Source organism: Hetaerina americana, unplaced genomic scaffold, assembly GCF_022747635.1.
Source record: "Hetaerina americana unplaced genomic scaffold, ioHetAmer1.1.p SCAF_5, whole genome shotgun sequence".
Classification (NCBI taxonomy): domain Eukaryota; kingdom Metazoa; phylum Arthropoda; class Insecta; order Odonata; family Calopterygidae; genus Hetaerina; species Hetaerina americana.
This window is the reverse complement of record NW_027287095.1, coordinates 15153022-15165475: the sequence shown is the minus strand read 5'-3', so window position 1 is coordinate 15165475 and position 12454 is coordinate 15153022. Positions and strand designations below refer to the sequence as shown.

Here is a 12454-nt window from a genome sequence, read left to right as displayed (position 1 = left end):
TTTTCAATGAATAAAATGTGCTCAGGGTGAACAGGAAAAAATTGTTATGATCCAGTATGTCAGGGGAATGCCAAGAAATGAAGACCCATTCAAACCATTAGAGATGCATAAATAGAGGAGACATTGCTTGAAGCAGATATTCAGATCAGGTAGAATAAGGACTAAGATATGCCACTGATGTTAGACCAGTTTGGACAGAAAAAGAATACCTTTATAAGGATTGCCATCAAGCTTGTGTAGGTTTACTTGATGATGGTGAAATTGAAAGGAACAGCTGTGGGGATAGATAACATCCCTTCAAAATGAATCAATTGTTTAGGAAATAAAGGAGTTTTTTTCTGGATTGTGGCATTTAAGATGGAGAAAATTTATGTGAACACTTACTTAAATTGATATTAATCTTTACCCCAAGAATAGGAGGAACAGCAGCATTTGAGGACTGCTATAGGAGTACTAGTTTGATCTTCTCCACACCCATGGAAGTATTTAGGATTATCAACCAAAAAATTGAGTACGCATGTATAGTTATGGAAAGATCAGTTTGGGCTTGAAAAGGTGTTGGGTAACTGTGATGCCAGAGCTGAATTAGGCCACCATTATAAAGTTATTAAACCAGGCACTTTGTTTGAACCACATATTTTAAGATAGAGTGGATTGTGTACAATTAATGAATGTATTGCAGAAGGTAGTACAGGGGGTGGCAACATAACTTCCTTTTTTAAATACAATTTGCTTAGGAAAAAAGGAAGTTATGTTGCTACACCCTACATTAAGCTGGAGGGATATGAGACTTATTTGAATGTCTAAGACCGTAGTGGAGACGTGGGAGGCTGATGGATAATTGGGTGGGCAGTTCTAAGCGAGAGTATGGCTGGGAATTATTCACTATGCTTTCATGTACACATATGCAGAGGCAATGGTGGGCCAAGCATGGGGAGGGCTCAAGGAAGGGTAAGTGAGGAACTGGACCAATCAGATTTTAGTACAGTCAAGCCTTAATTAGCCTATCAGCTTAAGTTGTGTTAATTGCTGCGAAAATTACTGATTGCAAATATGACATGAGCAATAATCTACATAGGAAACAAGTCTTCAGGTTCTTGATAGTTAGGAATACTGAGATGAATGTTAACATTTGAGGGCATAAACTTGTTTGAACAGTTCATCTATATAAGTTTTTTCATATAAATGATTCTGGTCTTAGGGCCATAAGAATTTGAACCGGGGAAAAAGAGCTGCAATGACAAGGGAGTTGATAACTGGGATCTTGGCAGTACAGCAAAGTAACAAAATTTTAAATGATCAGTAGAAACTTTGAAATAAGTGTGTGGTTTTGCCGGCTCATTCAGGCAGGACAAATGGAGATGATAGCTTTTCGGATGTGGAGAATGAAACGAGTACAGAATGGAAGACTGATGAAGTAGTTCTAGACTTAGTTGAGAAAAGTTGTTTGTTAGAGGTAGAATTCCGGAAGGAAGCTGGAGAGAATAAGATTGAAGATGGATGCACAGATGAGAGAATTTTAAGCAACTGGCCGAGGGGGGAGAGGGTATGTCAGGCAGAATTAAAGGAAAGCAAGCACATATTAATGTTTATTGCAGTATAGGATGCATTGCATAATGTGAGACAGAAGAGTGCATCAATGGTTAGTCTGAGTCCAATTATTACCCACCTTGGCCGTGCGCTACCACAATAATGCTTCAGTAGAAACAAATGAGGTCTTTTTTTTTTTTATTGAATAACATTTACACTCTAATGCACTCAGCTCATTCACTTGATGCCATTGGTGTATTACTGCAGTTCAAAAACTTACCATGTGCCCATGATGTGCAAAAAAAAGTCTCATACCCACAATTAAAAACTTACATGAAGGAAAGAAAATATTAGAACTTTTTCAAATCCACTTATTAGCATTAAGTGGAATTTGTGAAGTTGACATTTGTGCTTTCCATAATGGGTAAATTCCACAAAGTAAAGCCTAAAATTACCAATTTACTTTAACATGGTCTTCGCTGCTGCTAATCATGTAACAGCTCATGTTATAATAGCTCAAGTGAAATCCTATCCTTGCCTACCTGGCACAAAGAAGGTAACAACCTTCTTTTTCCTGATAAGCCAAAACTTGAATGTCAACACACAGTTCTAAGAAAATTTTAGTAAGCTGCTTCAACTGAGATAATGTATTTAAATTGCCATAATTCAATTCACATTTAAAACAATACCAATATACATAAAACAAAATTCAAGAAATCTATATTTTTTTAACTTTAAACTGAACATGCCTAACTGCTTACAGGGTTTCAAATCTTAAATGAACTTCCATTCTCGACGACCAATAAATTTCATAGATCATGCACAGAAAACTGATGTGCTTAGAGACACAACTGGGCCATACTCTGAAGGTTCATTTAGTGAAGTTGACGAATACTTTTCCCCCATCAAGTGACTGAAACCACATGCAAGATGACACATCTGCTGTGTCAAAAAAGATATTAAATAAGCATATATCTGAAAAAACACCTTTAACTACCTAGTAATTTGAAATCTTTAACACAGGTACAATGGAGAGAGAATTCCATTCATTTATGGTGCATGTTCCTCCAATCTTTTTGCTATCTGGATACCCATGGGGATCCCAATAATACTTTGGCTTGTCATCCGGTGTGCTTCAGGGGTCAAACCACCACAGGTGATTGACATTATACCCAGGTTGGGACTTTCAACCTTTGGGTTAGCACGAGAGTCCCTTACTCACCTGACTAACCCAGCTGGCAGCAATCAGAATGAAGGATATACATGAAGATAATTCATACATGCATAAGCCTTGTGCTCACATGCATGATGAACAACAAGGGTTACAGGTGTTTGGGCAAATGCTGGAAACTTACGTACTCATTATTAAACAATGGACAGCGATAACCATTATATATTTGGAACATTTAAAATACTTTAGTTACATGATTTACAACACTTATTTACAATGCAAGACGCAGCTAAAGCTTTTGATACCATTTACAAAACGTGGCTTTATATTTCAAAGAACACAACTGGCAACATTCACTCAGTTCTGAAAAATTACCGAATAACACAAGTCAATTGCAATATGCATAATTCTATACAGATTTAAAAAATAGTGCGCCTTTTACTCAGATTGAACAATGGTTAAACAAAAATATTATGCCGAGTGTTAGATACACCAAGAATTTTATATTTAATTAAATAATTATTATTCATACTAATTCCCAATCTAGTCTCATTTATCCCTTACCTAACTTTTCCATGGAATTACAGAGAATTGTGATACAAACACCAAATGCAAATTTTACATAACTCCAGTGAATCAGTGCTGGCCACCAAGGGAAGCAGCATAATTCTTATGAAGTTCCGGCTTGATGTCATAAACTAACTGCAGGAGACGCTGAATGACCTGTAATAAAAATTTTGCTGTTGTTGAACAATTAATTATTCGGAAGGACCTTGAATTGTCCAGAAAAACTAGATTTCGGCCAAAACCATATCAACCTAATTTAAAACTAATGGGTCCCACTTTAATCAAGAAACTTCGTCAGACAAATATAATATTTTTGACCCCGGAAATTCATTTTTATAGGCAGTTATTTATTTTTAATCAAGTCAGTCGATGAAGTGAGTATTTCACCATCGAACTAAACTCAAAGTCGTGTATTTACACAACTACACTCACCACTTCTTTATGCATCACTACGGCCTTGTTCATTTCTTCTATCTTGACTTTAGTATCTGCTTCTATGCGGGCAGCAACATCTTCACGTGACCCCATGTGCTAACATTGAAGAAAATTATCGTGAGAAGCCAAGATTTCTCAAACGGATACCGTATTCGAATGCAAACTTACCTTAGCCTCGAATTCCCGAAACTGCCTTTCACGTTCCTGCCTATACTTCTCAATTTCATCTTGAGCTTCCTCCTTTGCTTGCTTTAGACGACGAGCCTTTTCTATGAAGAAAAATCAACTCCGTGAAGTAATGCAGACCACCATAGTATAATTGTTTACACACAATCCATGCTCTTACATGCAATGGCATAATTGTTTAAACATACTTTTCCTGGCCTCTGCCACTTTCTCTGCGGCCCTTTTCTCGGCTGCTAGAAGCTGTTGAATCCCTTGACTTTGGCTGGCCATTTTCGCTATCGTCGACGATCGATCACATGACAATTGCTTCAGAAATTAGGCCGAAGAAGAAAATCATAGTTTCGTTTGGGACCGATAGGGGGAAATCCAATTCTACGCGGAAAATTACGAAATCCAGTTACTTCTGCCGTTAATTACAGTGATCCTTGTTCATACTGCTGGTGATATTTAGGTGGGAAAAAGTCAGAACATTTGGAATTGAAGAAAAATGCAAGTTACTATTATGTAGTCCATTTCGTTGATACTCTATGTCCTCACTGAGCACATATTGTGCATGTACTCATTATATCACGACTCAGCTTAATAAAAATTCATCAGAAAAACTCACAATTTATCACCTCTTCAGACATCCTTAAGGAATATTTTTTAGCCTTTGCCCCACTACATTCCCTTTTTCACCTCCTCATTCCCACCTCTCTTTATGCCAGTGAGGAAAGTGATAAGTCATTGAATTTATTAAGCTTGACCATTTAATAAATATAAATCATTGAGCCAAAGAAAGGGTCCCGTTGAATTTCTTGTAAATGCCTAAAGACCAATTTCATTTAATTAAAATGAATTTCCACACAGTTGAGCTGGGAACAATTGAATATTTACCAATTTTCTTACTGAATATAGCAGAATTAGGGCTCATGCATGCTTTGTTTGTTACACTTACCTTCCTCATCTAAACTGAACATTATTTCCAACTATGTGCATTGATGGATGTCACATTATTTTTTTTTGGCCATCATTTTTTCCAGTGCTCCTATGCATCATACATTTTAATTGACACAAAATTAGCAAATCATTAATAGTTAGCATATAACAAGAATGCAAGTGTGATAAAATAGTATGTATGCTAGGGTGCCAACCCTGGCATACATACTATTACGGTAGGAAGGATGGATAATGTCGATGTATTTTAGATCCACACACTAATTTGCCAGAATATGCTCCCTGAAATGGGTAACGGATAAGGAAGTACCTTCTCCATTACCCTGTTGCATGAATTTCACAGACTATAATGGTTTGGTGATCTTTACCCTCACTTTTCCTACCTATCTTTAGGTTGATTACTAATTAGTGGGGCTTTGTTAACAAGTTAGTAATGTTAAAATGGAAAACCATCATTGTCACAATGACATATTCCAAATTCATCTAATTTAACAGCAAATATTAGAAGTCCCTTTAAATATCGAATTTTTGAGAAACAGCTCTGGGTGAAGTTGAGAGAAGGGACAAGTAACATCACAGTGGGAGAATGTTGTCCTTGCCGACCTCCAGAAGCATTCATCTCTCGCATGTACATTAAACTTTTAAAAACATTCATTGTTATTGCTTTTCTGTGATTTCCATATTTTTGGCAAAAAAGGTCACTGAATAAAACTTAGCAATTTGTTTTCATCTCGCACTAAGTTCTCCAGAAAACAGAATGCAAAAAGAATTGTGAAAAATTTAGGGTTTGACTTTGGAAGTTAGGAACTTGATCCAGCTCCAGGGTGAATCAAATTTTCCCTAGACATTAATCAGGTTTGAAGAAATAGAATTACCCCATAGAAGTAGAGCAGTTACCACAGGAACCTTGCAGTCTCGCTCTTTTAAAAGACTGAATAACACTTTCTAGGCCACCCACTGCCAGAGATATTTATTAATTTTGCAAATATTACATCAAAAGCACTTAATTGCGTCACAACGAATCATGAAGAGCTGCCAGAAAGAATGCTGGTATTAATTTTGACCAATTCTTAAAATTAAATTTTATCCTGGGGGTCGGAAAATAAAATCAATTAAAATGTTTCTCATGCTTGCGCACATCTGAGGTCATTCCTCTTGTGTTCGCCTTAACTATAGCCACTCCAGTGGAAAAGGGGGGGGGATATTAATGTCGGGTGGCATGAATTGAAGAGATGAAAAATTCACGCATGTCGAAGGAATTTCATTGCAAAGTAGTCTGATTGATAAACCAATCAAGACAATAGGATTGAGCCCAGGGTGCCTCCTCCCATATACTATGGTAAATAAAAGTTGTAAAGAAAAATAAAGAGAACATTACATATTCAAACCTTCCGAAAACCAACCATTAAGAAAAACTGGGATTGAATAATTGAGATGTTTCTTTAAAAATCACTCATATTTATATAGCACTTTAACAGATAAGTAATATAAGTTCATCCCCTAATAGAATTAATTTAATGTGTTTACTCAGGCGTCTCATAGAATATTTACTGATAAAAATTCATTCCTCTCACACTGAGGTCACAATAAATAGCAAATGCAGATAAACTGTTATATTATTTATTTTTTAACATTACCTATTTGAATAAATATACCACTGAGAAGTTGCTGGGAAACCTGATGTTCTATTTCAGAACATCTGGATATTTGATCATAATGTATAATCCTTTTGACAGTTCTACTATACTCGCACCAAGTGGAATGCACGGGACTCAGTCACACTATCTTCCCTCTTGTTTGGCCTTGCGTATAGTTGGACCAACTTTCCTCCCGCAGAGGTCGTAGCCGGAGAACATGCTGGGCAGATCTTCGTCCGTGTTCGAGCTTTGGTCACTGTCACTGGAATCTGGGTAGCTGCCCAGGCCAGGGAGGATACCAATGCACTGGAGGCTACCACCGCCACCACTATTGTCGTCTGAAACAACCCCATCCTCCCCCTTGTTTCCCACATCACCCGGGTGCTGCCTTTTGCCATTTCCCACAGCATCACTGACCACTGGAGCATCCGAGGGAGCAGTTGATGCCTCTGTACCTCCTTCCACACCTAATCAGCAACAAGACACAATAACAAATGGATGCATGAGTCCTCATTGTTCTAAACCCATTACCACACAACACCTTTTACCCAGCATTCGCTGGTGACTATTTCCAAAAATTCTGGGGCATCATATTTTTGTATTTACTTCCGTTTTATTATGCATCCCAATATTATTATTATTCATATTATATTTTATTACAAACCAAACTACACATGGTAAAATGCTGCATTGCCTGGTTTTCAATCCTTCAGCATAACCTTTAAGATTGACAACAACAATGCCAAAATATGGACACCCAGACTGTTTAATTTCAACATTAATAGCTTTGATAAATAAGTATATACATCATGTTCATTGGCAAGGCTCAAAATTAGAACCAAACCAGTTTTTTTGGAAGAACCTTGGCACATGAGAATAAGCCACAGTAATGGAAGGATGTTGAGGGAGGAGGTTGGGTGCTTGGAAGGGCCACACCAGATGAAACAAATATGCACCATGAATGCACGTTGTGACTGGTCCTTGAAAGCTGCCTGAATCAACGAAAAGCGTTTTGCAGCATCACTTGCTCTTCAATGACACGCCACATTCCAAAACCAACCACTCCTATTCTCACCTTCCTATAGGATACTCCCTCATCCCCTCCACACCACTGCTAACTTAGCACAGAACATGCATATCTTTTCTGATGTCAAAGATGGACTAGTCAGCCATACAGGAGACTATTGATTGTCAGCCAGGTTATTGGGGACACACTGTAGCTTGGATACAATGCATGATTCACACTAAATGGGTAGCTTTCATACAATGCATCTCAAAATTATCTGCAATGTTTTAGAGCCCAGTTAGATAATAAGCAAGGCCCCATAAATGAAAATCGCATGTTATAAGCAAGTATGGTTGTGAGTCAGTCAAGTACTATCTACGAATGAACACATTGTGAGTCTATAGGGGAGTCGTGGTAGTCCAGGGGTAGAGCGATGGACTACTGACCGGAGGGTCCCGGGTTCGATTCCCGGGCAAGGCACTCTGGGCACCTGCAGCTCCACCCAAGCTATGTGATTTTCCAGGCACCAGATCTTCTTGGGAAACCATAACGGGCATGGGAAAGGAACTGGCGGCCCTACTCTGATGTATGGATTTCACACGCTGTCGGGCTTAGTGCTCAGTGAACTTTACTATCACCTACCAAAACGACCTTTGGGTTGATTACTGTGTTTTAGGTGTCAGCACAATTCCTAAGAGTAATAATTGCATGCACTTACTGGAAAATAAGTGCATGCTCACTCTACAATAAGACTAAAAAGAATTAGTGACAGTGTATGTGAGTTCCCTAGCATCATTTCAAAAGAAACTGGTTAATAATTGTATTTTAAAATACTCCCAAAATTTCTTTTGTTTTTTAAAATATTTAACAAAAATTAAATGTTTGGAGCATAAAAATGTATTTTCTCTGCAATATACTGATGAGACAACCACTAAAAACCATTGACTACTACACAGTACCCATATATTAGGAAATAGTCATCCAGCAAACCATTGTCATAATTCAGCAAGAGATAGCTGAACCTTAGAAATACAACAAGCACAAGCAAGAAAAACTGAAAAAAACATACAAAATAACAGACACAGCTCAATTTAAAACATTTGCCAGATTGTAAGTCACCAGGTTCTTTCAGCCATGGCAAAAGATTTAGGGTATAAATAGAAAAAAGTTGCGAGCAATCATTGTTTATAAACTGACACCTATGCTTGACCTTGAGGTATTCAGACATACAATACGAGTAAGATTGGCATGGGATTTGTTACCTCAAGTACTCATTTCCTTGACAGCAAATATCAATACACATCAAGACAATTGGAATCACAGATTCTAGTGGTGCTAAATTGTGAGCACCAGGGTAGCTAAGTAAGGATACTGATTAAAGTCACTTAAACAAACAAATTGATACTCTTAAAAAATGTGCCAGTATGTTATTCTCTCAGAGATTTCTTATTTAGAGAAGTGATACTCACAGCAGCCAGTGTATATATTAAGGATCTATCCTACAGTGGCGTGCTTGCACATGCTTTAAGGGGCATGCAGTTTGAAGAGAAAGGCCCCTACACAACATTAAGGAAAAGTGAGTGACCTATGCAAGCAGTCACTGCTACATTTGTTCATTCCTCATTGAGTCATCTCTGAAAGCATTAAAAACTGAAAGATAATCCTGAAGATGAGATTTCATACCACCAGTTCTCCCTGCGTGCGTGCACGTAGCTAATGGATCAGATGGAAGAGAAAAACAACTGAATTTGAGATAATCTGGATAAGGAGAGTAGACAGATGGAAGGATTTTAATACCGGAGGGTCTAGGAAGAGATTCCAATTCTCACAATTCTGTAATTGTATTCTGGCAAATAAAAGAAGAAAAAGTCTTACTTAAAGAATTTTGAAATGTTTATGCTGCTGAGAGGCAACGGGATATTATAGATAGAGAAAAGGGGTATGTTGGATAAGCAAGTGGTTAGGAGGAGGTGGGATAATTGAAATTTTGGATAGTATTATGTGAGGTAGAAAGTCTGAAAAACTAAAAATAATTCAGTATTATAAACATGGTTCTTAATCATGCTGGGTACTAGTAATCCCACTATATATTAATTGCCACAACTTAAATTGGAACTTTAGAGTACCAATAATGGACAAAACCCAATGCTTTTGGCATCAAGGCAATGGGCTCGTTTTCAGAGGAAAATCCCAGACTTAAGAGGGGAGACCTCTCATGTGCGGACTACTTCCAGTAAAAGAGACCCTTCTTGGCCAATTTAAAAGTGTTTGGTCTAATGTGAGACTGGTGGAAGAATAAATGTGGCATGGACAAGAACTCATGAGGCGCGGTGTAAATGGCCTTTTTTATCTCCACGAGATAATTATATGCTTTTGTTGTTGACATTTCCTCCAGTTACTTTCCCTTACTGTCCCTGATTCCCTTCTCTAACCTCCCCTCCATATGCCATTCATGATCACTTTTACTTTCTCTCCCCACAACCTCTGGTATCTTGGTAACACAGGCTTTTGATTTGTATAAGTGTTGCTAAGAAATGATCATATAGAAACAAAGGATTGAAATCAAAAATATTCCCCAACAACTTAAACTTCTACTTAGTATATTGCCCTCTCACATGGATTAACTCTCTCCAGGCGAGGCCTCTTCTCGGAAGATCCCAGTCCTTCTGTTGGGGGCCTCTTCTTCACAACGGCACCCGCGAGGAGGCGGTGCTGGGAATTCTTCTTGGATCCGATCGACAGCGACTTCTGCTTCGAATTCCCTGCCCCAAGGGTGGAAGGGAGTCTTATTTCTGCCGTCAGCCGTTCCGTGAGGCTCTGCTCCTGCAGAGTAACCACCGCCTCGCGAAAATCACGTATCTCCTTGGCTTCTTCGGCCCATTTACGCTTCTCTTCTTCTGCTTTTCTCTGCTCTACTAAATCCAGGAACTCCACTTCTTCATCATCCAGGCCTTTTATCATATTTTCTAAAATAATGAGACACATTTGTTAGCCTCTAACCGAGAATACATGCGATCTCAATTCAAAACTTTATCGTTTGATCTTCTCTACTACCACCACAAATATCTGGTCAATACATTGGTAAGCTACGCCATATTAATAATGAAATAAGATTAGACTTAAATGTTTTGAAAATTAATCACAAACGATTTTCAAACAAAACCTCAGAAAATTACGAACATAGAAGGATAAAGAAATCACGACTCACTGAGCTTAATCGACTCTTGATATTCCATTTCTTTCTTCTGCTTCTGTTCTTGGAGCCTCTCAAATAAGGAACGATGATCATACTGCTCCTCTGGGGCCTCTGAGATTTCAAAATATTTGATTAAAAGGGGTACAAGTAAACAGTAAAAACACTTCGATTAGGTTTGATAGAAACGTGGATGAAGCATTTTTAAATTCACCTACCCATTGGCTCGTCCGGTTTCCTCACTTTTTCCCATTCTTCTTGCCTGAATCGTCTCCGTTCTTCTAATTCTGCTTCCGAAATAAATCCTGAACTCATTTTTATTTATTCGATGCGTTCTTAGCCTAACTGCAAATGTAAAATTAAGGGTTATAATCTGATGTCGGTTACGCAAGGTATACTGTATCATTTAAAAATGTAAACATTTCGGCCAAGTATCTACCTTTCAAATTATAAATATCACGAAAGGGCAAATTACGTGCGATGTACACTTACAATTTTATAAACACTGACATTCCTAAACCTTCAGTATGCGACAGAAAACATGCGACATAGCGCGAACCAGGCCAGTGTTACCACTCCGTACTTAATCGTCCTTATTCTAAGCCATCTGCGAGTGGGTTTTCAAACTAAAGAAGCAGACAAACCTATCCCCCCTCCTCAAATCTACCGTACTCCAGGGAGGGAGCCGTTTTCACTTCAAACTGAAATAGCCATAGTAGGTTTGAAAAACATTGAGATTTCTGTGCTCTTTTTTGTTGAACATTCCCAAATGCAGCTGTGGAGCCTGAAAGATGTATTTTTGGCTGCAAATTAAGAGGAGGTACATAATTACATTTTTCGAGGGAGTTTGGCGGGAAGTAAGTTGTGTATTTATATTCACATCTAACGAACTCATTGCCAATCCATCAATTTTGGAATCACTTGTAGCTTTAGTAACGATCAAGAGCTATTTCATATGTACATTAATCGTGTGGTACACATAAGGATGTCAATTAGGGGAAAATAGTTTTTATTGCAGTTTTTTCCAAAATTGTCCTACCAACACATCCACTGCAATGGGCTTTGTGTCATTGGTTGGCACATTTAGTGATATATGAAAGAATTCGCGTATTCTCTCAATTTGTAGTCGTTTTAATTATTATAATAATTCTGCAGGTGGATTGCTGTCACAATATTAACTGTTTACTTTGCAGTTTGAAAGCTTTAACAGTGGGTCATAACATGATTTTATTTCTAATAATTTGCATATATGTACATACATTCTCCCGTTTTTACAGTTTTGAAATGGATAGACCCACATGTTATCATTAATGTTGGAGCTAGAGGTTCCTTTTTTAAATTTCCTCCGCATTTTTCAATTATCCTTCTCATAAATCTTAAGAAAGCGTTTAAACACTTGAATTCAGTTACACAGCTTAATATTTACACTATCATGGTTCGAAATTGACCATAAGATTGGCTATGTGTTTCAATAATTACATAATTTGGAATTAATTATTAAGTGTGTGATGCATTAATATGCCTCATTATATTTCATTTAAATGGGCTCATTTGTCCACAACCTCAGTCCGGAAAACGTGTGTAAACTTAGCTGCAAAAGTATTTAGTCATCATGGTGCTTCAGGAGTATATGCATTAATTTGAAGAGGTGAGCTATGAAGATAATTGCTTTTTTAAATATTTATTTTTTTCAGCATTAATATATCTTTCTTTTGCTGTTGCACATGTTTCAGGCATGGATGGGTTGGCAAATGCAAAATTCTTAATGGGCGTGGATTCTACTTTTGATTTCT

The 12454-nt window shown here is 37.7% G+C and overlaps 2 protein-coding genes across 3 annotated transcripts; both read right to left on the bottom strand.

Annotated features, from left to right (window-relative positions):
- Positions 1-2905: 2905 nt before the first annotated feature.
- On the bottom strand, positions 2906-4209 carry Vha13 (V-type proton ATPase subunit Vha13). The gene is made up of 4 exons (XM_071591909.1): positions 4078-4209; positions 3872-3972; positions 3701-3799; positions 2906-3424 (listed from the first exon to the last, which is right to left on the bottom strand). The coding sequence occupies exons 1-4, from the start codon at positions 4157-4159 to the stop codon at positions 3338-3340; spliced, it is 369 nt and encodes a 122-aa protein (XP_071448010.1). The 5' UTR covers positions 4160-4209; the 3' UTR covers positions 2906-3337.
- A 1569-nt stretch (positions 4210-5778) lies between these two features.
- Positions 5779-11237, bottom strand: LOC139693699 (PSME3-interacting protein). Of its 2 annotated transcripts, none has more exons than XM_071591950.1 (5): positions 11154-11237; positions 10880-11006; positions 10677-10775; positions 10084-10434; positions 5779-6929 (listed from the first exon to the last, which is right to left on the bottom strand). In XM_071591950.1, exons 2-5 carry the CDS (start codon positions 10974-10976, stop codon positions 6607-6609), a joined length of 870 nt encoding a protein of 289 aa, XP_071448051.1. In that variant the 5' UTR covers positions 10977-11006; positions 11154-11237; the 3' UTR covers positions 5779-6606. The 2 variants fall into 2 exon arrangements, with proteins under 2 accessions (XP_071448051.1, XP_071448052.1); XM_071591951.1 differs by having other exon boundaries at positions 11101-11208.
- Positions 11238-12454: the final 1217 nt, after the last annotated feature.

Coding starts and splice junctions, on each gene's coding strand:
- Vha13 (XM_071591909.1), bottom strand. CDS start 4,159: ATGGCCAGCCAAAGTCAAGGGATTCAACAGCTTCTAGCAGCCGAGAAA. Junction 3,973..4,077: donor AGTGGCAGAGGCCAGGAAAA/GTATGTTTAAAC, acceptor TTTTCTTCATAG/AAAAGGCTCGTCGTCTAAAG. Junction 3,800..3,871: donor TTCGGGAATTCGAGGCTAAG/GTAAGTTTGCAT, acceptor CTTCAATGTTAG/CACATGGGGTCACGTGAAGA.
- LOC139693699 (XM_071591950.1), bottom strand. CDS start 10,976: ATGAGTTCAGGATTTATTTCGGAAGCAGAATTAGAAGAACGGAGACGA. Junction 10,776..10,879: donor GAAACCGGACGAGCCAATGG/GTAGGTGAATTT, acceptor TTGAAATCTCAG/AGGCCCCAGAGGAGCAGTAT. Junction 6,930..10,083: donor CCTGGAGAGAGTTAATCCAT/GTGAGAGGGCAA, acceptor GTTGCTGATTAG/GTGTGGAAGGAGGTACAGAG.